Source organism: Lampetra fluviatilis, chromosome 12, assembly GCF_964198595.1.
Source record: "Lampetra fluviatilis chromosome 12, kcLamFluv1.1, whole genome shotgun sequence".
Taxonomy (NCBI): Eukaryota; Metazoa; Chordata; class Hyperoartia; order Petromyzontiformes; family Petromyzontidae; genus Lampetra; species Lampetra fluviatilis.
In genome coordinates this window covers 8794863-8822329 of record NC_136286.1, presented here as the reverse complement: position 1 = coordinate 8822329, position 27467 = coordinate 8794863, and the positions used below count along the sequence as shown (strand labels likewise).

The 27467-nt window shown below is 45.7% G+C and overlaps 1 protein-coding gene across 3 annotated transcripts; it reads right to left on the bottom strand.

Annotated features, from left to right (window-relative positions):
- NUP107 (nucleoporin 107) lies at nt 1-27467 on the bottom strand. 3 transcript variants are annotated; one of them, XM_078861572.1, is made up of 28 exons: nt 27181-27467; nt 26137-26208; nt 25286-25393; nt 23854-23987; nt 22930-23083; nt 22370-22473; nt 21864-21991; nt 20365-20419; nt 20190-20261; nt 18225-18313; nt 17316-17394; nt 16615-16728; nt 15650-15740; nt 15086-15171; nt 13971-14030; nt 12845-12990; nt 11338-11386; nt 10870-10939; nt 9634-9749; nt 8265-8303; nt 6492-6642; nt 5897-6009; nt 5218-5320; nt 4476-4648; nt 2981-3106; nt 2743-2856; nt 1613-1783; nt 1-762 (listed from the first exon to the last, which is right to left on the bottom strand). In XM_078861572.1, exons 2-28 carry the CDS (start codon nt 26189-26191, stop codon nt 652-654), a joined length of 2811 nt encoding a protein of 936 aa, XP_078717698.1. In that variant the 5' UTR covers nt 26192-26208; nt 27181-27467; the 3' UTR covers nt 1-651. The 3 variants fall into 3 exon arrangements, with proteins under 3 accessions (XP_078717698.1, XP_078717697.1, XP_078717700.1); XM_078861571.1 differs by having other exon boundaries at nt 27190-27467; XM_078861574.1 differs by lacking the exons at nt 1-762; nt 1613-1783 and adding an exon at nt 1809-1874 and having other exon boundaries at nt 27190-27467.

The following is a 27467-nucleotide window of genomic DNA, read 5'->3' as shown; positions in this document are numbered from 1 at the left end:
CTTTCGTGACTGCAAGGATTCATACTCTTAGGTTTTTTCGGTAAAGTCACGTAGGTAAAATTAAATAATAGAAATCAAATAAAATAATTTCGAATTCCACTTTGTAATGCAAGTGCCGTATATCGTACCATTTGGCAAGTCCGCCGACCTAACCACAAGACAACGCATTAGACTTAACACGATATTTTAAAAAAAACTTTATTGATTTAAACATATTACAAAATAAGTGAGGGGAGTTGTAACCATAACATAGCATAATCACTAGAATGTGTATGCATAACACTCCCGTATCGGTAGGTACGGGCTTCATAGGCAGTGGCTTGCCCAAGGACACGGCACAGTTCCCAAGGCAGTGAGGGGCGCGCACTCTTCCGACACTAATGAGAAAGTGATACAAACTGTCGCGTTTGCTGTTCTCCAATTAAATCACCACAGCAGGTTACACATATACGAGAAAGATGAATCAAGCAACACACATCCTGGCACTGTCACAATGGCTCGAGTGAGATGGATCACCTGCATAGGAGGTGGTTGGGGGGGGGTGGGGAATTTGAATTTAGAAAAAAATAAACCAGCTCAATGTACCAATGTACAACAAACAATTGTTTTTTATTTATTGTCACCCAGAACCCCACAAGTTGGCCAGCAGACTCAGAACGAGTGAATGTCGTAGCCCAAAGGGTCCAAATTCATGTCGAGGAGTTTCAGGCTCGACTCGCACACCTTCTGCAAGAAGGTCTGCAGCTCCTCCTTGCTGAACACCTGTGTGTGGGTGAGGGGGGGTGGGAACACACACACACACACGGTCAAGACAATAAAAACATTCAAAAGGGAAAACGCTAGCCTCGAACCCCTTTTGGGAGTCGGCTGTGCAGCACGCAGCCTTCAGTGACTGGGCTTGTAAGTCCGTGACCTTGGCTCACTCGAAGCTGGGAACTGTGGTGGTGCATGCAGTCTCGAGAGAGAGGCGCAGGGACAATGATCCCCTGTTAAGACGCGCCTGGGCTTCTGGGGCAGTTTCACTCCTCTAGCGAGAAGCGGTACGCGTGCCAGTGGCACACGTCTGTGCACTTACAACAGGCCTGTGTGTGCGCTTGCTCTTCCAACACGAGCTCATCCCAAATGCGCTAAGCCAGGCTTGTATTCAAAAGCAGTTGGTGTAACTAACTGGTCGCAAGCTTACGGAAGACAACAATCATGATGTTCCGCTAACCCGCATCAATGCAAAGCATAATCCTTTCTCAGGTTTATTATGTCTCTGGTTTAAAAGGTAGAAGACTAGGATTAGGGTTATAACTACTACCTCCTGTTGAGTACTGGGGGCACATGCAAACCGCATTATGCCACTGTGACGATTATCTGAACCAGTCCTGGGCCTCCCCTAGGGCGACTCAGCCTCAAATCGAGCACCTGGTGTAGCGTGTAAACGTCACCTCTCGGGAGATAAAAAGCGGTCCCCCGGGCGTGTTGCTAGCCACCCCCTACCCCTCGTGTGCCATAGTGCCAGCCTTCGTAGGTGCAACTCGCTAACAGCACTTGTCTCTACAGTCTGTAAAGGCTACACGGGGGGGACAGGAACTTTGTCTTGGTAGGCAGTGGGGGCGCCACGTGCCTCGTAGATTGCGTTGTGCTTGTCGGCGACCATGTCCGCAAGGCGCACGCACTCCTGGTAGAGGCCAGCGCCGTGCAGCACCGAGTGCAGCAGGAAGCACATGGACGGCAGGCACAGGTGGCGCAGCTGGCGCATCTGCCGGGCCCGATCCTCGTCCTCGTCGCCACCCTCCTGCCCCGCACGGGGTGAGCGGGCAAAAACGGGGGATGGGGCGTGCGGGCACAGCAACAACACATGCACACAAGACACCGAGTCAACCCTCCTGAGTAGAGCAGAGCTCACTTGAAGGGATCTCAGAAGTTATTTAATCAATGCGACTTGCCGGGAAACAAGAGGCCAACACTGCACTACGGCAATTTTCAGCAGTATTTTCTTTTGTTCTCTTGGCAGAGTTCTGTCCGTAGATTTGCAATTTGTGTACAAATTGTCAGGAGTTGCTCGAAGTCAATTTCCGGTAATATCTGCCCTCAAATTTCCCGAGAGTATCTTAGCTATTTCTGTGGAACAGTGGCGCTGTGGTTAGAGTGCACCGCTCTATGAAACCATCGACCAGAGTTAATGTTTCGACCACAGATAAGACCAGCGGTGATATCTTGCCTTAATTTAAATTTGTCTCCCTATGTTCACACACAACATTTTTTTCTAAAAGCAATCAGAAAAAAAGGTGTCACGGCTTATCTGCTGCAATGCAAGCAGTGGCAAACTTGAAAGCAATGTGCCCTTGCTGCTGTAGTTCATGTAACACTTCTCCCACAACAAAACGCAGGCGTCCGTCCGCAGATGCAAGGACGCTTCCGATAAGCCATCAAACAGAGCAACGCTTATAGTTTCAGACCCTGGCGAGGCCTTGTCCGTTGGCAGCCAATCCAGAGCATCACCTCCCTCAGCGGTGGGAATTTAACGGTTGGGATTTAAGGAAACAAATTACGAGTGTTGGATTACCCACTCTGGCACTAGTGGAGACAAAACAAATGCGTGGGCAGGTACTGTTATGGCAAGAGCAGCTGTGCCCCGACAATCATGAAGAGCAAGGGATCGAAGGAGAAAATGACGAAGATATTTTTTGAAGCGGTACGAATCTTGTTTGATCAAAGGGGCCGTTTGTAACGCTGTCCAGACCCCAGACTCACCTCCCGCGAGTCCACCATCCAGCCGCCCTCCACGAACAGCAGCACATTGTGGATGTGGTCTTTGGCCTGGGCCGTCAGGAACCGCAGCTGGGACTCCCACGCTTTGAGGTCAAGCTGGCGTGACGGGGGTGGGGGCAACGAGCGCGGGGTCAGAGACAACGTACGCAGCGGACGTCGTCGCAGTCGCAATCGCGGCCGTCGCAGTTTATTTCCGCTGCTCCCCCCGCGGCGTGCGTACCTGGTACTGGTCCTCGCGTTGCTCGTGCGCCACCTTGTCGCAGAAGTTGTGTCGCGTGGGCAGCGTCGGTTTGCCGGGCTCCTGCTTGTAGTGGCAGAACCAGGCGTTGAAGGAGTCGTGCGCTTGCTGGAAAAGGACGATGCACGGGAATCAGATTGGCGAGAGAGAGAGCGGGAGAGTCCGCAATCGTTCAACTATGACCCCCGCCCCCCCCCCCCCACCTTATCCTGTTTCAACACTAAATGTTCCCTCCCGGTTTCGCTTTTAACACTTTCAAACGAAAGTGGAAAGAATGCACGCATTAGCTGTCCGCTCGCCCGTCCATAACAGGGCGGAGGGGAGTACTGTAATTCTCGTAAAGATGATCCGATATGAACGGACCTCTAAGTGTAAAGTCATGTTGCTGTTTGGGAATTACCCTATTAAAAAACGGATTTATCAAAGGGCTGCCAAAAAACTTGCAGACACAAACCAGGCCAAACATAACTACTTGCAAAAATGCTCAATAATTTACACCGACAACTATCAGATGGCTTTGAAAGTGCTGCTTAATATACCTCAGAGGACAAACGCATTTTGTGAAGCATACACAATCCGTGCGTATGCATGCATTTTCCAAACTTATTTTCAAGGGTTGGTAATGTTGCCGAGGTGAGGCTAGTCTGCCAGCATGCCCTCTCAAGTCCCCTCACAATAGCATCAAAGTGTGAGAGATTTAAAACAACAACAAAATTAAGAAAACTCCAGTTTTCCAGTTGCTACCGATTGTATCTGGGTAGATGGTATGCAAGGAGCTAGCTCCATAGTTTATCAGTGTGCGAGGAAAATACAATAGATTTGGAAGGGTAAGTAGTTTTCCCATCGTAAAAAGCCACCCTTTAGGAAATCATGAGATATTGAATAATGTGATCGTAATTATTTCTTTCTTAAGTTTAATTCTTGTACTCGTGATCAAATCACGTGGGTTAAGATATTCTACTACTTTCCGATTCATAAATGTTGCGCGCAATTGATCCATGTAAACCTAGCATCCACTTTGGATTTTATTTGCATAAAATAACAAAAATGGATTCTTAAAATCGAATCGTGCCAACTCATTGAATCGCAGGGGGTAAACTATTACCACAATACTCAAATCCATTCCATAGTTGTAGAGTACAACAAAATCCACTGTTATACTGTACTATTCTCCGCTGTCTACGCTGTCAGCCTTCACCATCCTGCACTGACCAGAAAGGTGAAGCATGGTCAAACAACCCCTACGACACACACGGTGTGGGCAGGCACTAATCCAGCAGTGGCTTGACAAACAGGACGTATGTAACATTCTGTACATCATGGGTTTTGCGACACCTTCTGCTGCCATTAGAAGTCACCGCATTTGCCGCAACTTTAAAGGTAAACATTCAACCAAAAACCCGAATCGTGGCAGTTAATCGAATAGTGAGGTCGCGCTAATTTGTTGTAAGTGCAACTGCGTGGGGCAGACCATTACCAGGTAGAAGCGTATAGAGAGGTGCTCCCTGATGGTGTTCTTAGCGCTGCTCTCCATGCTGCGACCGCCGCCTCCCTCCATGGCCGGCTCCTCGTGTAGCCGATAAATCACATCGATGGAGTCCACCGGGATTATCTCCAGCGCCGCATTGGCCGCCTCGTGCTTCTTGGTCGCTGGGGGAAAGTAAATGTTTCCGTTGACCCCATTTTCCACGAGCACATCGGAGCCGAGCCAACGCTGGGCCCGCATGGTACGGGTTGTTTTTCCACTGGTGATTTTCCAAGCCGAGTTGGAACCGAATCGTGACACAGCCTCACGAGACAATACACCGCAGGGACACAGCGTCACCGCGCTATCCACATGTGCGACTCGACTCATTCATTTCACGTGACATTGGCAGCACGGCATGGCTTCTGCAGTGGAAAAACAACTTGACCCCTTCTCAGCTATGCTGGGCTTACTCTGTACATGCCCGGAACAGATCGGTTGTGCAGTGTAACCAGATACTTACTTCTACGTCACGCTTTTATTTACGTTAGTTAATTTTTTTTGTTACTTTAAAAAGTGTTAATGAATCAAAAATGTCAACAATATGCATTATGGGTTTGCTTAATTTTGTATTTACCATAAAAGTGATAACCGTGAGCCCTGTTTGACAGTTAAGTTGGACAAACAGTGCATGCATGGCATCTGATCTCATCTGTAAGGCTCAGAGTTGCGAGGTTGACCCGCGGACTCGTACCCAGGAACGTCCGGATGATGGCATTGCTCTGCCGGAGTGCCTCGATGCGCTGGCTCGGGTCGAATACCAACCACTCGATGGCATCGATCTTCTTCTTGTCCTCCTGCGGGTGAGCACATGGACACACGCGAACACGAGTCGGACGCAGTGCCACCGAGCGCTGCACAGCATAAACTGTGAGATCCTATCCAAAAATCCATTATATAGCTGTTACTATCTGGAAATACACGTGGTGTGTGTGTGCTTAGGAACTGCTGCAGATGAAACAAGCTGCATATTAGCACACACTTTAGGGGCAAGGCACCGTGTGCTTATTTCCAAAAGTGGGCTTGTATCAGAAGCTGCCCTTTGCAATCCCTTCAACAGAATCTGTAAGCATCAGAAATGTACTCGTACAAGCCGTGTTGATATTTAGCTTCTACGGTGTACACAGCTTGACATGGGATATTACACAGTAGTGCCCAGGACAGTGCTGCCAATGCAAAACTAGGACTCTTGTAAAACAAAAACACGTGAAAACGAGGTGGAATCCTATCTATACTCACTGCCACTTGCACGTATTCCACCGAAGACCTCTTGAGGTCTCAAGCGTAGGGGGCGTAGACCTCCCAGGACAAAGAACACAAGTGCCAAAGTGGCAGCGTCCATCTGCGCCCAACGCACGCACGTGTGCGCATACCGGAGTGGTGGTCGCGTCGAGGAGCGCCGTGCAGTCGTGGTGAGCGAAGTCTCCCGAGTCTTGGCCACGCACGTTCTCCACGATCGTCTTGGTCACGGCCGCCACGTCCAGTCCTGCCCGGAGAGGGCGACAGCAGATATATATATGCTCGGCTCAATTCCGAACGACAACTTTTTGTTCTACCTTTTGGAGCGCGTTTTTATTCAAGTTTCCCATTTTTCACAAGTTGGTCGGGATTTTGTTGAGCTGTAAGTCACGTGATAGAATCAGGGTCAACCTCTAGCCAGGGTCACCTTGGAGAAGAACAATTTATTTATAATATTTTTGTATTTCTTCTTCCTGCTATTCAATTAATTCTCACTCGAAAAAAAAAATGTGCGACTTTGAGCAAATGTTATCCCGGCGCTCTCAAAGCATTTCATAACCAACACGCAAGACACCGAAAGATTTTTAGAGGCTTTGGGGAAAAAAATGCCAGATGAGAGACCATCTTTGAGGGCCCCTCGAATCTGAGACTTGGGCCAAACTGCCCCCCCCACCTGTGCCCCTCTCTCCCCACAGCCACCCCGAGTGGCGCGAGTGCGGGTATAGGTACCCGCTCTCTCGGCGAGCTGCAGGCAGTGCTGGCGCAGCGCCGTGCCAGTGATGTCCTCCAGGAAGGTGGCGTAGAGCGACACGGCGACCTCCGGCGGGAGGTGGCTCGCGTAGAACGCCACCAGCTCCGTGCGCTCCTCTCGCATCAGCAGCTGGGGGTAGGTGTGTATGTATGTATGTAGAGCTTCTTTTGCACCGTGCGTATCCAACAATGCTAATCGGAAATGCGGGGGAAAGGACTACGAACTAAACGCAAAAAGCAATTCTAAATAATTCTAGATTTGAAGCTTTCGTGACTGCAAGGATTCATACTCTTAGTTTTTTCGGTAAAGTCACGTAGGTAAAAAAATGAAATTCAAATTCATAATTAATAATAACTTGATACAGCAAATCTGGCTGTGACGGTCCCACCTGATGACGGAGACTTGTGTTGCCTCCGAAACGTCGTGATTTGTATTATTTTATTTTTATTAATTTTCATTTCATTTTTTACCTATGTGACTTTACCGAAAAAACTAAGAGTATAAGTTCTAAATAAATTAGTTTTCAATCTAGATTTAAAAGTGCATAGCTCCAGTAGCTTCCTAATATCAGAAGGAAGAGAGTTTTAGAAGGACGCGGAAGTGCATCTGAAAGCGAGCAATGCGGTGACCATCTTTCTTCGAAGGCTAACCAAAAAGCCACCGCTGCGAGGATGACCGGAGTTCGTGTGATGATTTATGTTCCTTGATGAGATCAGCAAGGTACTGTGGTTCATTTGTGGCAAGCATTGCTTATCGGGAGGGTGCAGGCCATCCATGGTATGGTTTAGCGTACCATGTGCTCCGTATTAAGCCAAGCGAGCTAGAAAACCTGGCACGTAGGATACAAGAGAAGAATCTGGAACTAGAGCTGACACAGTATGTGCTGTTCAAATGCTGTCTCAACTGTAGGTGATAAGAGGTTTAACTATCAGGTACTTACAGTGACACTTGAAGTAGCCGTTCAGATTATAGAGAAGTTTCATGTGAATGTACTCATCATCCTATGTGAGAACTTGATATCCGAAACTATGTTTTACAGAATTCACATTTTATATTATGCATGCATTTGTAATAGGTATTTACAAACGATCATTATTACATTTTACAAAGATTGTGAAAGCTCAACAAATTATTACAATTGAACCACTGCACAAATGTATTGCACATTTTCACCACAACATTGGCACGTAATTACACGCCCCAAATGCAAAGTTGGAGGCATGCACACACTGTGGGTGTCACGTCTGGATAAATGAATACATTTTCTTCACAGTCTATGCAAGTCAAGTTGTGGGTGTCGCCAGAACGTCAGCACACAGGACAATGTCAGGTCATGCGAGACGCAATAATTACGCTTTCATTTATTAGTTTTGGTTATTTAGATTGGATACGTAAACGGGTGTGCAGACGTGAGCAGACTTGAGCAGCCGATGCACAGTATATACAAATATATGCGCCAATTAACACATTAACACAGTCAGGCTAAGGCACCTTTAGGATCCTTTGGGTTTAAATGTATTGCCCAAGGATTCAACACTGATTCATGAAACTCAGAAAAAGCAGTATCGATACGGTGGAAAAACCACCTCATTGCACAAAGTTCTTTGCGTTCTAGAGTCATCTTTATTCATCGAACGATGCAACACTGGTAGAACCAGATGGATTCAAGGGGGCTCGTAACTGTTGGGGAACTTGTCATGGGGCCTTGTATTAGTCGTTCAGTCACTAGTACACGAACCGGAGTGGCTTACCTCGACGTATGTCTTCAGGACATCCACACACACATCCTCCTGAATAAAAAAAACACAGTTATTTGACTTCAATGGCATCTAACATGAAGGTGAAAAGTAATCCATGCATTATTCCTATTACCGCACTTACGACAAAGGCATCAAATCATGAGTTTAAAAATGGATTCATTCCAACGGATGTATGCAATGTGATGAGTTCACACAAACCCAGCAGGTTCACAAGGCAAAGGCAAAACAATAATTATTCAAAAATTAAATCATGACCCCAAAATAATATATAATTAACCTAATTGCCGTTAGGCCTGGGCGAGTCGTTACCTGCCTATATTCTAACAGATTAAATGCATTTTTTCATAATAAATTGTTAGCATTTCGATTTAAAGCTTTCGTGACTGCAGGGATTCATCTTCTTGGTTCTTTCGGTAAAGTCACGTAGAAGGGAAATAATAAAATAAAAAATAAAAGGCACAATTTTATTATTTTTTATTTTATTATTTCCCTTCTACGTGACTTTACCGAAAGAAACAAGAAAATTAATTGTTAGCAATTAGATATTGTCCCAGTCAGTATCGCCGTATTAAGAATAATTTTTACTTTTCTAAGCCTCTGGCAATGTACCAGTGTCATTTTACACTCGTGAGAGCTTTGCCAACAGACATTCAGCCATCATTCAAGAGGTGCCCACGTGGGTGGCTCCGAGATCACAGCGCCAACCACCACCACCACCGAGAGATCCTGGGTACAAATCCAGGCAGGCACCTGTGATTAAACGGGGTTCTCAGGTCTTAGCCTGGTCATTGATGACTGGGCAAAAGCCATAGCAAGAAGTATGGTTCTTCACTTCGTTTTGTTACATGCCAGCTGTTGAGGATTAAAACGTAAGGTTTTTAATGAGAGGTGAGTAACATTTTTCGATTTAAAGCTTTCGTGACTGCAGGGATTCATCTTCTTGGTTCTTTCGGTAAAGTCACGTAGAAGGGAAGTAATAAAATAATAAAAAATAACACATAATAAAATAATTCTCACGTTTCGGCCACAACGCAAGCAGCCGTCCTCTGGTGAAGACGGCTGCTTGTTTTATTTTTATTATTTTATTACTTCCCTTCTACGTGACTTTACCGAAAGAACCAAGAAGAGTAACATTTTCTCAACCAGGGCAGGTGCGAAATTGCTTCTGTGTGTTGTGCGGACCCGAGGTCACTTGAAGGGATCTCACAACTAGTTCCGCAACATCCGCTTCCGAGGACTGTTCTCCAACACGGATGGCTGCACTGCCCTGCGAGAGATCCAAATGGATTCTCCGTCTCATGACGCGACGTCGATAGCACAGCCGTAACATTCGTCAATTCGCTCGCTTCCTCGTTCTCACCTTTGTGTGCAGGCCCAGCGTGCGGAAGAACAGCACGAGGTGCGACATGAAGCGCATCAAGTGGGGGGGCAGGGTGGCCGTCTGCGACAGCCACTGAGAAAATTCACCCAGCAGCCCTGAGGATACACAAAGACCCCCCCCCATATAGCCTTAACAGACTGTTGGGGCAAGTGCTGTTAGCGAGTAGCACCTATGAAGGCCGGCACGGCACATGAAGGGGTGCGTGGCCAGCACCACGCCCAGCCGCCTTTTGTCTCCATAGTGGCAATGTTTACACTCCGCGCCAGGTATTCATTTGAGGCCGAGTCGACCTAGGGGAGGCCCACGGCCGGTTCAGATAATCGTCACTGGTGTTGGCCATGAGCGGGAATTCAAGTCAGGTCGCCAGGCTCGTAGAGCAGCAATATTTTACTGTCTTTTCTTGGATTTTCTGTTTGCACTCAGTCACATATTCACTTTAAGATGTTTTTTTTGTTCATGTTTTTGTTTTTTCTTTGTTGCGGTTGTACCCGTTTCAAGAGCCGAATGGCTCACAGGGCTATACCTAATAAATGAACTTGAACCGCTACGCTACCGCTCCCGTCACACACGCACGTCGGCTGGCGCGCGTAGGTGAGACCTCCGAGGCAGCTGTGCCCCGCCGATACAGGACGCGCAGGATGTACCGAGTCGCCGGAAGACTGTCGGCTTCGTTGTCAACATCAGTCATGGTGATTCTACTGCTGTATGCAACAGACCCAATGTTTTGGTCTACGGACTCTGCAGTTGATAGGTGTATAGAGTGAGCTCACTCATGGAAGTTAAGAGACACCACCAGCCTCATGTTTAACAACCTAGTTGTTGTTTTTTTATTGACCATTAATTCCGGCTCATTCGTACAAATGCTATTTCTGAAATGCTACGTTTTAAATATTGCAGCCTTAATGCACTCTTGCTGGGTAGAACTGAAGCACAGCAGGTACCACATTCGACCATCAACCCGTTGGCCTGCGTTCAATTCCCTGCCACAGATTGCACCGACCAGGCGAGGTGAAGTATGGTGATAAACAAACACTGCTAGGGACCCCTTCATCCAGCAGTGGATTAAGAGGGCTGAAAATTATTATTACATAGTGCAATTATATTAGATATAAAAAATATCGTATCATTATAGGTTATTTTTCAGACGCATATATAAACGTTATCCAATAGAATATGTATTTAAAGTAATGTAGAGTATTGTGCTAAAAGTCTTACCATCAATGTCAGACAGGATGATGTACTTCTGTATGATGTGAAACGGCTCCTTCATTTCATCCAGGACTCTCTACTCAGCACATTGAACAAAGGCCACATCACATTTATTTAAATAGAAAAAAAACAATTCAATCATATAAAAACTAATTCATATGGGGATGCAGTTTTGACACCACTACTGAAATATATTTAACCACGAATAATGGACTGATGCTATTAAATGCACAATTGATTTATTAATTCATACATCACCGTTTCTTATCTAAGGATCAACTAAAATAGCTGGGGATTTTGAAGAGCTGCGTTCACACCCGTTTGCGACGCAAGGCACTTGGGAATTCATATCTTGTGTGAAACGATTGGGGAATCATGCATGGCGAGCCACCTGGATGAACACGCGTGTCAAACGCCGGATAACCGCAGGCCGCTGACATGCCCCTTATCACACTGTGCTTGCGTCACTCTTACCGTGTTATCAGTGGCCTGAAGATCTTCAAAAATCTTTTCAGTCGTCAGGCTGTTTAACAAAGAATGGAGGTTAAAAAATGCGTTAATTGTTTACATTTAACTTCAAACTCAGGCGCAGAGGTATGACGGTATGAGCAATCCGTTAAGATTAACTTTATTAAGCCTACTATGTTCACTCTGCCAGACCCACATTTTTGTAAATGTGTTCCTACGTATTTAGACACAAAGGAAATACTGTGGGTCAAAATCCAAGGTTGAATAATATATAGATTGTTTGTCAAGAACACTGCATTCCATTATTATGTAATGCTCGTCATTGGTAGGGGCTTTTAATTCCCCATTATCTCAAACTGTACCTGAGCCTATGATTTAGAGAAAGAATTGATTTCTAGTGACCGCTGTTCAAAACATTTTTATAGGGCCGATGTTTCAAAACCAAAACATTTAAAAGAATTGGACCACAATTTTAGGAGGCCCAAAATATAACAATTTAGTTTTCAAATGTGTGTTGTAATGAGCTTAAGACTCGCTTTTACCCATGTCCAAAACGTAACCTTGTAACCCTTAGAACATAATTAGTATTTATATCAGGTCGATCACTCACAAATAGTTAGATCAATTAAAAATAAAAATGTTTTGAATTGAGTGAAAAAAACAGTTGTGATTTTTTAAATAATATACTATACATATAAAAAAAACGCTGCTTGTTATAGACCATAATGTTATCGCACAATGACAGCCTATTGTTGAAGCAATAGCCCGGCCCCATGGGTGATTAGACAAAGCCTGGCTAATGGTCAACGTAACAGCTGGCATGGCAGGTGCCACCCATAACACATCACTGCCGAGCGAAGACGACACGCTTTAAACATTCCAAGCCCCTGGCGCAGCACTTTATTGACAGTAAATGAAACAAGAATTCTATGTTTACCAACTGCGCTAAGTATTGCTAAACTACTATGTCGCTCAAATACGAGTAGTAGTGACTATAATAATCACGTAAAGATTTGCCCCAGCAGTGGTCTGATGACTTTTCACCATTCGGAGTTGAGAATAAATAAATTTTTGACTCATTTACCATCTCATTTGAATTGTTTCTTGAACAGTTTTGTTTATTCCGTGAACCTATGCACATTATAATTTGTAAGCAATATGCATGAACGTAAATAATAAATACACAAGCACTACTTTGCTTGCGTCATGAACACAAGAACATTTTAAACGATTCATCTGATAAAAATGTATTCGACATTCACAGCAAGTGATTATACCGTATGGCATTACAGACATCAGTGCATAATATCTGTTATCAGTGTATGAACAAACCGAAACAAATGTACCTATTTTCATATAATAATTATTTTACAAACTGTACCAAAGGTTTATATTTCACACCCCATGTCCCCCTTCTGTGTCAAGAGCCCAGCATCTAACCACCGGCCGCAACGGGCACCAGGGATGTGCCTGACGGTCGGGGGGGGGAAGGAAGAGGGGGCACATCGCTCACTCGAGGGTGGTGCCGTCGGCGGGCAGGTTGACCAGCTCTCTTGGGCGAGTGACGAGCGTGCGCACCTCTGCCTCCACGAGCTGGTCCACCAGCACGCGGAAGTATGCCCACACGCAGTCTTCCCACGACTCGCACACCGGCAGGATCTAGGGTCCCACGACAACAACACAGGGCGGCGTCCACACCCACACGGGAACGAGACCACTCATATTACCTCTCCTGTATTAGCTCTTTCTTCTCCCCTCCACGTGCCCTCCTCCCTCTCCCCTCGCATAGGACTCTACTCGCCCTCCAAGCACCTTTATTCCTGCAGCAAGACTTTCTGTCGAAGCCCCCATTCAACTTTTTCTTACTGTGAGGTCACTCATTCTCCTCTGGTGCTTCCCATTGTCTGAAACGCCATTCCCCCAGCTATTAGTTCTGTTGACTTCACATCCCATTCCAAGTGCAAGCTCAATGCTGTTCCTTTACCCTCAGTGTGACTGCTTCTCTTTATAAAATAATAATTCCCACTGATATATAGCGTCTTGAGATGCAGTAAAATGCAAATGCTATGTTAATCTACATGTATATAAATCACATACAAATTATATGCCACTGTTACAATTAGGCTAACGGCACGAACAACATTGTACTTTGTGCTAACGAGATAAAAATGCAAATGGGATGGTAAACACTTCGACAGAAACAATGGACTCATGAATCGAGGCCTTCCCATGCGGTCTATCGTGGGGCTTGCTTGACCATACTTGACCATGCTCATGAGTGCAAGCTGCTGAACGGGCAAAGACAAGTTCAGGTATCACTCAATACTGCTGCAAGCCGTAGCCGAGAATCACTCTCAAGCCACTGGCTTAAATCGCGCAGTGCGCCATATACGCCACTGCCGCACCCTCTTAATTACCCGTTCACAATTAAAATCAGACCATCGTGGGGAGGGAATTCGTAACAAGACGATCGTTAACTCTTGTGTGGAAGATGAGGGACCGTGCCCAGTCCCAGCCCCATACGCGTCACCATGACATTTAACTACACGATCCTCGTGTTTGAAGGATAAACTTTAATTTTAGCAGATATCATCTTGTCAAAACATGCTCAGTTTTACATTCTCAACAAATGACCGCACCTGTTTGAGGTTGCCGCTGAGAGCCGCGTAAATGGCCCGCTCGTGTCTGTTGAACTGCTCCTGTATAAGAAATTGACGTTTAGGCGGAGAGGTCACAAGCAACTCATCATCAGCCATGATCAATCTACCGCTGGATGAAGTCATCCCAAAGCTGTCACCATTACTTACAGTTTGGCGATGTAACGATCCGTCTATTTTGTCACCCCATTTCCGTGATGTTTGTACTCTCATGTGTATCCCCTCCTTTTGGCTTTTACTTAGTCGTGATTCTCTCAAGCATTGGCCATCATCACTTCTAGCGATGTGCCCTGCCCGAGCCCACTTACTTTTCTTAAGTCTAGATGAAGGAGTCTAACTTGCGTGCGTTTTATGATCCATGCAGTTACCTTTCTGCGTCTGATAAGCAAAAAGGAAGATTACGATGCGTGATGGTTTGGATTTTGGGTAGTGCGATAAATGTCAACTTGCCCAGAAATTAAGTTTAAAGACAAGGGACGAAAATCATGCATGTACAATGATTCTATAACGCTTGGAAGCATTTATTTCAGGAGATAACAACATTACCCTCACGAGCTGCACACGACATCACATGGCACATGACATGTGACATTAAATCGCACTGGTCGAAAAGGTTTATCCATTTAACACTGGTTTTATTGCCAAGTTTTGGGAAATTAATTTTGCCCCAGTAGTAACACAGCTTTATACTAACATTTAATTTATGTTAGGACCATATTTAAGCGAGTCATTGTGACACCCCACTACAAATGTATGTGCAATTTGTACTTATATACTTTATTTTTGTTTACTTATAATTTTTGTGACTTGCTTACCTTTTCTGTATTATTAGTTGTTGTAACTTACTGACCCGTCCCGACTGGACGTCTGTGAGAAAGAGCTTCAAAGCTCATCAGATTCCTCCAGGATTAAACAAAAGATTCTGATTCATAGAGATGGACAGCCAGACATAGTGACAGCTAATGCATTAAATCACGATTTAAACATTGAAGTTGGAAAGCGTTAAAAAGCAATCTGTGAAAATCTAACATGTACGGAATCCGAGTAGTCTCGATGCTTTCTGAAGGGACGAGGGCTAGTGGCACACGAAACCTTACCTCCTCGGCCATTCTCCAGCAGCATGACCGCCACACGTCCCGGTAGGGGTTCCCTTCCACAGGCTGCAGCTCCCCGTCGCTCCCCACTGAGGGTACCAACACAACGCATGCCACGCGCATCAACACGAGTCGTGGTCTATCCGCTGCTGGATGAACGCTTCTCCACGCTGTAGCGATCCTCCATAGTCCCGTGGTGCCCACGGTCCATTTTACTTCTTCGCAGTGACCCATCTCATTGCTTCGTCTCCATAACGGTCGTCTGTCGGGCGCGTTCTCTCCTTCCTTGGCTGCCAGTCACCAGTCTCATCCATCAGCCATGGAGTGTCGTCGTCGGGAGGGAATGCGTGCGCATGATCCATTTAGCACCATTTGTGTTCTCGCAAAGCGATGGGCAAACCCCTTTCATCAATTTCCCAAGTTTTTCACAGGGTGAATCGCCATATAATAATAACACACCTAAAATTCCAGTTTTAATGGATCACATCTAATGCGCAAATGCTTTCAACCTCAGTTGGAAAGCGTAAAAAAAAAGACAGCGGGGGATTTATTGGAGGCGGCTCTCACCGCCGTCGTAGTTGGGGTCGTGGTAGAGTTTCCACCCCTCCAGGGTGGCTGCCCGCCATGCCTGCCCGCACCGACGGCACTGCCGCTCCGCCTGTCACCGCACCAAGAAAAATCCATGACGTCGTAAGTGACCGCTAAACAAACTGCAGCGGCAACTGCAACAAAACTCAACCCCCAGTGTGGGATGCCGCGCTGTTCTAGCCTAGGATGTGCGATCATGCGAGCCAAAATGACATGCACCCGTGATGCAGTGGCTATTGCTATCGAGGCGTGGCCGTTTCCGAATAGATGCGTATAATAGTCTGATGTTGTCCAGATGGTGTTCTACCAAGGACACTGGCCACTAACCCTCACCGAAAACAGTAGGCACCAAATGACACGTCGATTTGTCCATTACAATTTATCTTTAGGGCAACATCCAATGAAACCTGCACTTGTGACGTGATTATTTCCGATTTATGCAGGTTACAAATTAATTATATTCTCAAGTAGCGTTCAGGCAAGCGGGGCGATAGCCTATGTAAGACAGACAAGGAAACAACGAAAAACATTGTTACATTTGAAATAGAAGCATAGTGAACAGAGAACATCTTATTACGTCACTTTACACATTCTGGTTGATACAGTGGCGACATGTTAACTCCCTAGCCTTGTATACAGGTCGTGGGTTCTTATCGCGACCCTCATGCCGATATATTTAGATTTGCATGTTCTCCTCGTAGTTGCGTGGATTTTTCTCCAGCTCCTCCAGTTTTTCCCTCCGCATTTAGTATTTGGCTGCTATACATTTGCACGTGATAAGCCACTTTGTTGAGCTTTCATTTGTGGCCAGGTCGCTTCTGAAAAAGAGATATATAGCTCCGTGGGACGTACCTGATAACATTTAAGATAGTTTAATAAATAGTTTAAAGGGGCGATCTGCCCAAACGCTTCCCTGTGCACACTGTCTGGACGCACGCACGCACCTCCTCGACCATGCCAGCGCGAATGAGGCAGAAGAGGTGCTTCAGCAGCTTGGCCTCGTCCTCCTGGTCCAGCTCAGCGAGCGGCAGCTTCTGTCGAATGGGGGCGTCTGGGTCCTATTCCGCCAGTACACAACAAAGCGCCACAGTTTCACATTCACCACATCACAGACAAGCGAATTTAAGATGCAATCGGTATATCGCACAAATGATTTATAGGCTACTTTCTAATGTTCAGTGCTTACTAAAGTGGTGATGATGGAATGATAATTAATATTGCCGTTCATTATTTTCTCAGGAAAGCCTTGCAAGTTTTTTCAAGGGGATCATACATGGGAATGTTTGGCCAATTTTAGTCGTGTTTGGCACACGTGGGAGGAAACCGAGTACCCAGAGAAAGGTCACATACACAAGGGGATAACACATAAAGCTCCCTACAGATACATTTAATAATACCATTGGTGTACCGTCATCTCCTGGACACGTCACAGCCCAAGCATACACCACCTGATATCCCCATCAGTCTCCCATCCATTTACTAACCAAGCTTAACCCAAATAAAATTCCGAGATATGATGAGATTGGTTGCATTCGCAGTGTCATAAAAGTCTTACATCGCACTCATCACAGCTGCGCCTAGCATTTTACAGCCACAGCTCAGAGCTGGGACAATCGCACAACGACAGGACACAGCCCGTACTCACCAATTCAGTGACAAAAGGTCGCCGCATGCCGAGGACGCTGCACAGGTTTCCTTGTTTCAGGAGGTGCAGGGTGTTGTCCCTGCAATGCGTCAACAGAAAATCACTATTGGTCAAGCACAGCACTGACAAACTCTGCTGCTGAAATCTGTCTTCAAGCTCCACCGTAACTGGTCCCATTTCTAACTCTCCTCTCACTCTACTGCAGAGGTCGCAATCGGGTACCCGATACCCGTACCCTACCCGATACCCGGCTACCCGTACCCGGCCGGGTACGGGTACCCGTTTGCGACCCTGGTGCGGCCGGGTACGGGTAGGCCGTGAGTCACTGGTGAGTAACCATTTGTCACTCATTCCCAACGTCTTATCTCTTCTCACAATTAAAGTTCCTAGAATCAACCCACCCTCGCCTGCAACATGGCTTCATCCCAGAGGTCGCAATCGGGTACCCGTACCCTACCCGATACCCGGCCGGGTATGGGTAGCCGGGTATCGGGTAGGGTACGGGTACCCGTTTGCGACCCTGGTGCGGCCGGGTACGGGTACGGAATCAAAACCCGTTTGCGACCTCTGCTCTACTGTCCTCCCCGTGACCTCCTGCCTCTCCATTCTCATCTGCCTCTACTCCCCTCCTGTCTCTCATCTCACTCTACTCCCTTCCATGAGTTCTTCAAACCAAAAGGCTATCTAACAAAGCCCCCAGGCGACCTTCACTCAGTAGGGAGATGCTCGTTTTCCTCCGCTTCCCTTATAATCCAAATTTTCTTCCCACAGCCATCCATGCTGTTGACTCCCTGCATCTGTTCAAATGCATAAGACCTTCCTTGAGATATGGCCACATTTGGACACTAAATACATCCACATTGTAACTTTAATTCCCTTGATGGATGTTTAAAGAGGTGTTGTTCTCACCAGCACACGGAGGACGATGAGAATGGGACGGTGTCGCTGAATGCACCGATCTCCTCTTTGGCGATGTTTTCAAGCCAGTCAACCACAATCTGTGCGCAGTGCAGCTTATTAAGGTGGACATCTTCCGAAATTTACCAATGTATTATTTACTAAGTATTGAATGATCCACCGCTCCACGGCGATTCGATTAGCTATCATGATTCGAGTAGCGATTTGACCCAAGAATCTATTTTTTTCGTAAGATTATTCCCGTCTCGTTTAAATATTTTAACGTTTGTTCTGGAGAGCTCAAACTACTATAATGAAACAATTGGCCTACATGTAACAGTCCTTAATATCTATAAACACATATATCGTTAATGTGCTGATCTATTGTATTCCGTGAATCGAAGCATCATTGCATGTCTATAATGCCCAGTTGGTCCATGCCAATTATAGGCCAATGTACTTTCAAGCTAAATATCTATTGCATTCTGTGAATCGAAGCGTCATTGCTTGTCTATAATGCCCAGTTGGTCCGTGCCAATTATATTCCAATGTACTTTCAAGCTAAAGAGATGAATGAGAAGATACATACCAGACAGAGCGAATTAGAAAAAAAAATATTCTTGAATCGAAAAATGACCATGAATGCCGGCAATTCAAAAATCGCTTGGGTTAGGGGGTGAATTATTGTGCCTAGTGGGAGGAAATGTATGTCAAAGTTAAGTCGGCTGCCATGAAACCGGAATAAATGAAGATACCAAACTCACTGATACGTAGCAGTTTGTCATGAATGTAGCCACTCAATCATGTGCTACAATCGCTCTGATTATATTGCAACAATTGTGCAAGACATAAACTGATTACAACAAATAATAAAACATTTATTGAGAAGTTATAACTGTTTATTCATTCATGAAATACGCAAGGTTTTACTGGAGCATGCTGCTCTAGTTTGCAATCTCTCAAGAGACCGCCAAGGACATTATACTTTGCAAATTACTTCACTCCTACAACAACGATAAGATATTTCCAAAAGTAAAAACACACTGCAGAGAGAAATGTAACGCATGCCATGCGCTTTATTTAGAGCACATTATTTCTGCCACGTTCCCCATGACCACTGCGAACCACGCCAGCCCAGTTTATGTCGCACCTCCGATTAGCACGGTTGGCTACATACGGTATGAAAGAAGTTCAACATAAACAATGAACCGGGATAGTGGGTGAACTCGGCCCAAATTCTCGCAGTAGCCTTAGCGAGCCAGCCCAGGAATCACCTGGGCTGCGTGGCTCACTTTAGCGGAGTGGCATGGCTCGCTCTCGCAAGGAAGCTTCTTGCTTATATTCAGGCCACCCTTAGGACTCGTCAAGGCATCTGGGATCAACACAGAAACTGGACGTGTGGGAGTCAATGGCATCCCTTGGCTAGTTCACTTCAAGGCCGTGTTTATTGTTGTAAAATAAAAAACGCAGGGAATTTTTCTCCGGGACATTTTTCCCACCACATTTAGAATCAACATGCGTTTAGAGTATTTGGCTGCTATAAATTTACAAGTGATAAGCCACTTCGTTCAGCTATCATTTGTGGCCAGGTCGCATCTGAAAAAGAGCTATATAGCTCAGTGGGCCTTACCTGGTAAACATACAAATAGTAATAGTTAAAATATGTATACATATATAAAAATACATATCAACTTGGAATAGTATAACACAATTCAAGCAGAAGTAAATGTGTGAGAATCTACTTTTAAATATTCAAGCTTGCTTCCGCTCCGGCTGCAGGGGTATTGGACGGAGAAGTGGCAGACTCAACAGTGGGAAGGGCTGCGTCTATGGAGCCAGGTGGCTCTTTGAATGGCCCTAGCATGGTTTGTGTCTGATTTTCAACGGTGGTGGAAACACAACAATAACTTCATGGATTACGCCCAGTGATGCAGGCATCACGAATGCTACTGTTGCTGCGGCTGCGTGTATCTGTACCTGGCTCTGCCTGGTGGTGACATCTCTGCGGAATAAAGCCTCCATAACCTTCTTCTCGCTGGGCCCCGAAACCTGCATGGAACAAAAGCCAGACCGGGGCGACAGTTAAACCTGCACTGGGGTAGCACAAGGTCGCTCCTGTTTGCTGTGCGAGCGCTGGGAGCGTTCCACTTACAAATTCATCGATGGGCATCACTTCATCCTCTTCGAGGGCTGTCTGCACGCGATCTCTGCAGTTCGAGTTGAACACAGGTATATGTATAAATACAAGCAGGTGGTGAACATGCAACAAGTAAAATTACGCCTTATGCTCACGATATGCACATTGAATCGCGTGGAAAGGAATAGATTATTTCCGGTTTGTGAAAGTGTATGCCACAAGACGGGCATATTTTGTAGATTGAGATGGAACTCGACCGCTAATACAGATCAGACAAAACAAATGAGAGAGAGTACAAGCAACAAGACATGAGATAAACTACATACAGTAACACGGCGGCAGTGCCATGCAAGCTAGCAGCAGCAGCCATCTACTCGATACTTATTTTCCCTCTGCCATCCCTTACCTCCTTTATATCTATCTCTCCTCCTTCTTCTTCCCGTCCTCTACCACTATGATTTGTTTTATTCCCCGACGTCTTCTGCCTGCTCCTGCGCCCAATGGACATCCTCTCGGCAGCCTGGCTGCCAGTGGTTCCTCGCTGGGCAGCTCTATCGCCTGTTCCGCGCCGCCCCTTACAATCGGCGCTGCACCCCCTCCCGCGTCTTCCTGCCTGCCCCCGCGCCCACCGGACGTCCTCTGGGCCCGGCTGCCGGCGGTTGCCCCCCATGGCCCGGCTGCCAACGGGCAGCGCCGTGCAACTTCCACGCCATCCCGCGTGACGGGTTGGCCGCTCTGTCACCCGCGTCGGATGGCTCCTTTTTCGGGCCACGTGGTCGCCGAGGCATCGGCAGCCCGAGGACATCGGGGTTTTGTGCGGTCCCAGGGATGGGAGGTCAAGCTCCTGCCGGGGGAGTCTTCGCCGTATCAGCATGCCGGGCACAGAGGGAAGCTTCACGTCCGTGGCAAGCGAGTCGGGCCGAGGCTGCGCGTTCTTCCTCGTCGCGGGCACGGACATTGCGGATGTCGTCGGCGGTGCGGGGGACTCCATCGCGGTGGCCCACTTCTCCCTCCTGGCTCCAGCCCCTCGCCCCCTTTGTCTTCCCAATGCAATGTTGCCCGATCAACTTTCAACCCCCCAACTTTCTATCGCCCCCATCAACTACGACAAGGCCTATCCAAAACCATACTTATCAATTTATCTTGCTTTAAAGCATACAAACTACACCAATAACCCAATTCTTTATTTTAAATTATTATCATGCTGTGCACAATTGTATAATTGCTATAAAGCTCCTTGGAAAAAATATCATTAAGATAAGACAGTGCAGACCATAGAGGACACACAATACATATTCCAAACAAGATGCACAGTACTTGCAAGACAAAAAAAGACATTCTTTTTTTTTTATAAAAACATGATCCTGAATATAGAAAATTCCTCAAATTGTGGGGGTGGGAGGGTGAATTGTTACATGCCTGGCAGATAACAAAAGCCCTGCATCAACATCAATGCTGTGCGTTATGCACATACAGCAGGTAGGTATAGCCAGACTGTGCGCCGCTGTACTGACTTGTAAAGCGATGCAAGCAGTCTCCACGTAACCATCTCCTGCTTGAGCAGCCATAGGATGCTGGTGGTCTTTGAGAGCTTATGATGCGCCGGCCCAGTGCGGGATGCGATCTTCTTCAAAAACGACACCTGCCAAAACAAAGCAATCCTCCGTATTGCATCGAAAAGTAGTGCATATTCCTAAAAAGTTGCTGCTGCATTGTATTGTTTAGTGGTCATGTAAAGGTCTGCACAGTTAAGTCCTGGTGACATGATATTCCTATATCAAAAGCTGATGTCCATCCAGTGCTGGATAAGAGTGTTACCAGGTCTATGCCGGTTGATGTGGTTATCCGAGCATTTTTAACCATAGGGTGATGCACTGCTAGCTGATGAGTTCCAAAACAAACATTTCTTTGTCTCGTGGTATCGATGCCAATTGCACAATTGAACTTACAATTCTGGAAATCTAATCTGTAAATACATACTTCTCATTGATTTCATATTTAAACCGAGCCCACGTTGTACCTGGTTGTTGCATATAGTTTCGTAGTCTTCCACCAGGAGAAAGACCTCACTGGACGAGCGCTTGATTAAGGAGTCCAGAAAATCGGAAAACATGATCATCGTAGCTGAATAAATAAAAACAACAATTCCTTATTAGATCATCGGGTATATATTTTTTCCACACACTCAACACGTTTTTTCTGTGTTTTTGTCAGTCGATGAGTACAATCTCCAAAAGGTCTATAATGCAAAAGACGAGCGACTGACATCGCTCATGACAGTACAGCAGGTAACACATTTTTTTAATTAAGCAAGAATATAAGCGCTTTGGAAAAGTCAACAGGAGGGAGTTTGAATGCCACACAGTACAAGCAAAGGATAAATGCTCCATCCCATAACGATAGTTGAACACATTCAATCTGGTAGAATGAGTCGGTGACATTGGCAGAGGCGTAAGGACGCGAGGTACATTGAAAATAATGACTGCGGTTGTAGCATTTAATAAAAGAGTGATAAGCAAGGGACTGAATGATGATGTTCGATTGTGAAGCATCCATGCCTGTGCATCAGCCAAGTCTCACCTGCCACTCCAGGGTCATCTTCTTGCAACATGGCAGCGCCAGCTGTGAGGTCCTCAGTGCAGTTGCCCGGGGACAGCACATCTGTGAGGAAGGTCGTTCGCCAGGGGATCGTCCGTACAGACGTATTTGACTCACTGTCATTGAGCAGGGAAACCTGATGTGGGACACGCAGTGAAAGGAAACAACAGTGGATGAATTTCGATTTAAAGCTTTCGTGACTGCAGGGATTCAGACGCTGTCTCCCCGACAGACCTGGTCTTCACCTGAGGACGGCTGCTTGCGTTGTGTCCGAAACGTCGTGAGAATTATTTTATTATGTTTAATTGTTATTATTTTATTATTTCCATTCTACGTGACTTTACCGAAAGAACCAAGAAGAAGAAATAACAGTTCTTATCGAGCTCACCAACTACACATGTAAAGGTCCGTCATGTTCTTTTTAGAGCCCTTTATCAATCATGTGCTTGATGAAAGCCTCCCTTTGCCATGTTGGTCATGGGGATTGCTTTGACTATACTTTACCACGTTGACCAGCGTGGGTTGAAGGCGAGTGGGGTGGGAGTCGAACTCAGGTTGCTGGGTTCGTGGCGTAGTACACCAACGACTACACGATGTTGGTTATTGATTGGTTAAAATTGATGCTTACACTCATGACGCACGCATTGAATTGTGCAGGTGAAAATGTATTTATAACAATGCGACATGCTGTTACATTTAACTAACAGAGCGAGTAAAATAATACAAGGCGGATAAAAACCAAACTACAAACGAGATCAATCGTGACCGCGGAAATTACAGTTCACCAAATCCATGGGTAAAGATGAATAATTGCATGCTTATTACTGACACTGTGGCGTAATACAGACTCTTAAAAAGCATGCACACAAATCTAGGGAAATGTTTTGTTAAGTTCTACAGGCTTACCCTCATCAGGCTGGTATTCCTGGCAAGTGGTGTTCGGCTTTGCCTTCGCGGAGGTGTGCTCCATGAGGTGTTGACCGGACTCAGCATTTTGGAAATGTCAAAAGGCGGAGCGGTGCCATGGCCATGCAGTGTCACTGCAGGCAAAAGCAGGTTTTACACATCAAGTAACATCATCCTGCTACCATTTATTCCGCAGATGTCCGTCATTCAATCTATACCCGAGAACCAAAAGTAGTATGAGGAAGAGCATATATTATTAAATCCTGGCATTCCGTTTGTCGGTCAACTAAATTATGAGAGCTTTTCAGAAGGCCTGAATCAAAAAGTTATAGAATGTGAACCCCCCCTCCCCCAGATGTGGGAGTAAAAAGTTGATCCAACAGGTTTCCAAAAATTGTCAACCCCTCCAATTTTTCTTTTACTCCTCCCCCCCAAAAAACGAATTCATTTTGTAAGCATATATGCTTACACACCCGAAATACAATAGTCAGTAGTATCGGTACACATTGGGGGGCGCGAAGCGCCGAGAAGCCCTCCACAAGAGTTAGTGGCAGCCAAAATTCTAGTAACACTAAAAAGGAGCAAAAAAGTCCCCTTTCCAAATGGTGTCTGTTGTGTTTTGTGAGAAGGTGTGACATGACCTGCAGAGCAGGGAAAATATTTTATGGAGTGATTGTTTGATTAAGGTTGCTCACTAGACACCAATTGACAAATGCCCGAATATTTTTTTTCGAATTATCATCCCACTATAATTGATTTATTGAAAGATGTTTGTCCATCATTTTCCTTGGGACTCGAGAACCATATGTTTGTTGTACAAGGAGAGCCCCTGTGTAAATGCTAGCTTTCCTTTTCATATGGCCTAGTTGGTGGGCCAGACTGAAAGGCAGGCACCTCCTGATGCGAGTACAATTTCGATTTCTAAATCTTCTAAATGTGATTATAATATAGACAATGTACACACAGGGGAAACTTGTAGATCGAGGGTATTTGAAGAGTTTCCAGCCTTATGAATACATTATAATCCCTGCTGGAAATTTAGATTTTTATTTTATTGTGGAAGTGCGTATGAATATGCAATGGCCAGGAAAACAGAATTCCAGACAGTAGGAACAACAGCAGGGATTACACAGCAGCCCATCAAAGCATAGGTTGAAGAACAAGTTTAACAGAAGGCTGCAAGAGCAGGGGATACAATTAGGAGTTGAGTGAAATAAATAGAAAAGTATGCAGAGTAGAATCCACAGAAGATATTTCAGAATGTGGGGGGAGATCATGTAGTCGGCGCGGGATGATCAAGTTAAAAGAGCTATCTTCATTAATTTGACAAATTATGTTTAAACAACATGAACAATAACCACAAAGAGCGCAACAAAGGTAAAATGTGAACTAAATACGACATGTGTATTGTGCGAGTGTTTCTGCGGTTTACCAGATGGGCTGCAGAAAGACTCCGGCGTGTTGATGGACCTGTGCCGACTGCTGTCCTTCAGGACGGGGCTGTCTGTTCCCCCAACAGTGTCGTCCAGCAATGACAGCACTGCCGGTGAAAAAAGTAATTTCCATCACCGCTACTGCAATAGGAATGTAATAATTCATACCCCCCCCAACTCGCTCACATGCTGGTTCAATTGTCACAATTTGGGATCGTGATTCACTTAACAATTACAATTATTTCGTCTCATTTTTACCATCTTGTAAATATTGTTTCTCGTTCTGTATTATGTGTACATAATAGCTATCTTAACCCAAATGAAATATTAGCGTATCGGTGTATACTTTGCATAATGAATAACATAATTGTACATGTCCAGTCCTGCATGCATCATCGTGTAAAATATGTATAATTCAACAGTATTTGTAAGCAATTTAGTGGCAACCGAGGTAGAAAATCTATTGCAAGGGAGTCATGAGAACAAAACCAGAGTTGACTGGTCATCAGACCTGTGTCAGTTCTAACTGCAATTACAGCACCATTACATATTAGCTGAAATTGCCATGAATACCAAGCTGTGATTGCAACTGATCATGAAAAACACTGCAATTGAACCCTAGCTCTGCTTGACATGCCCATGAAGGGTTATGCCACGGTGTTCAGGCGTCATTGTCCAAATTTGAAAATTCGTGTGCCAATATCTTAAATGTAATACAAAGAGCGATAATTGCACCGACGTGTGAACATTTGAAAAATGGCTCTCCTGAAACCGTCGTTCGGCTCGGCTTTGCTGGGGTTAACAAGTGCAAACATAACCACAACTTATAAGTAGCACCACGTTGTTTTACCAGTGTTCTTCTTGGCACCTTTCCTCTTGATGCTGCCTGCGAAAGATTGCTCCATTCTGCACTGCCAGTGATCTGTTTAACAACACGTTATTGGTAGGAGGCGGATTTAAACTAACAGTCGTAAATAACAATAAATACTTTATCAACTTTGACTAAACGTCATTTGTTAGCCAAGTGCATACGGAACTTACTCCGCAGACAGAGGGGTGCAGCAAAATAAATTTAGTTGAACAGTACTTCTATGTGTCCACGTGTATGATCCCCGCCTTCTGAAACTCATACTGAGCAGCGTGGTGACGTATTGGCAAACAACACCAATCACCAACACGGCGTGGGCCTTCTTCCAGCAATGGATTTGTAAGGTCCGTACATTAATATCGCTACATGTTGACCGTGTCTAGAGTACAGTACTAGAACTTATTTCCCCCAAATGTCAGTCGTTTCAAAGTACTGCATTGAAATGCTGTAATGTATACTATTACCAACGATCAGTCACACTATTCATCCTCTACTCTTGACTAAACTGAATGCCCATTGCCCGAGACGCTGCTTCTTTCTCTCACGTGCGTTACAGATATTTGTCAATCCGCCGCTGGATCAGGAAGCTCCCGACGCAATTGTGGGTCGGGGGGTGTTTATTTAACCGTACTTCACCATCAAATTACTCTCAATGGGGTCTCGTCTGGTTAAAATAACGAAATTTACACGAGACTAGAACACTCAAAAAAGGCTGTCCGCACCTCCGATTAACGCGGTTGGCTGCGTACGGCGCGAAAGAAGTTCAACTACACTGTACACACACACAAATAAACAACGTCAAACACAAGCCATAATGAATCTCAGTGGACTCTCACTTGGTTAAATAACAGATGCGAATCGATAAGACTGCATCCCGATCGAATGCAATCTGGTGAAAGGACGCCAAACGCAGCCATTCACCTCAGCACCTTGATCGCCTGGTCACTGTCCGTGAATCAAAAAGACATTCAAGCGACATTTCACCCGGTTAAATGTAAGACGCCGACGAGCAATAATAGAATGTACCTCACTCACCCCTGGTTACATGTGTTGTAAAACTCGGGCCTTCGGTAGAGGCCTGCCGTGCCTGAATGCGGCCAGCTAGCCAGCGCACGCGTGGCACCGGCGACCTCCAACCCCTCCCAGTTGCGGTCGTAGACCAAACAAATCGAAAAGCACACAACAGAAGAGAACAACAATTCGATTAATCGCGACACAACGCTTCGTTAGTTCCGAGTGCGCACGGCCAAAGAAACGCGCCGCCGCAGTTTTGAGCCGTCAGCCTCTTCCCGCTCAGAGCCCCGCGGGCTCCT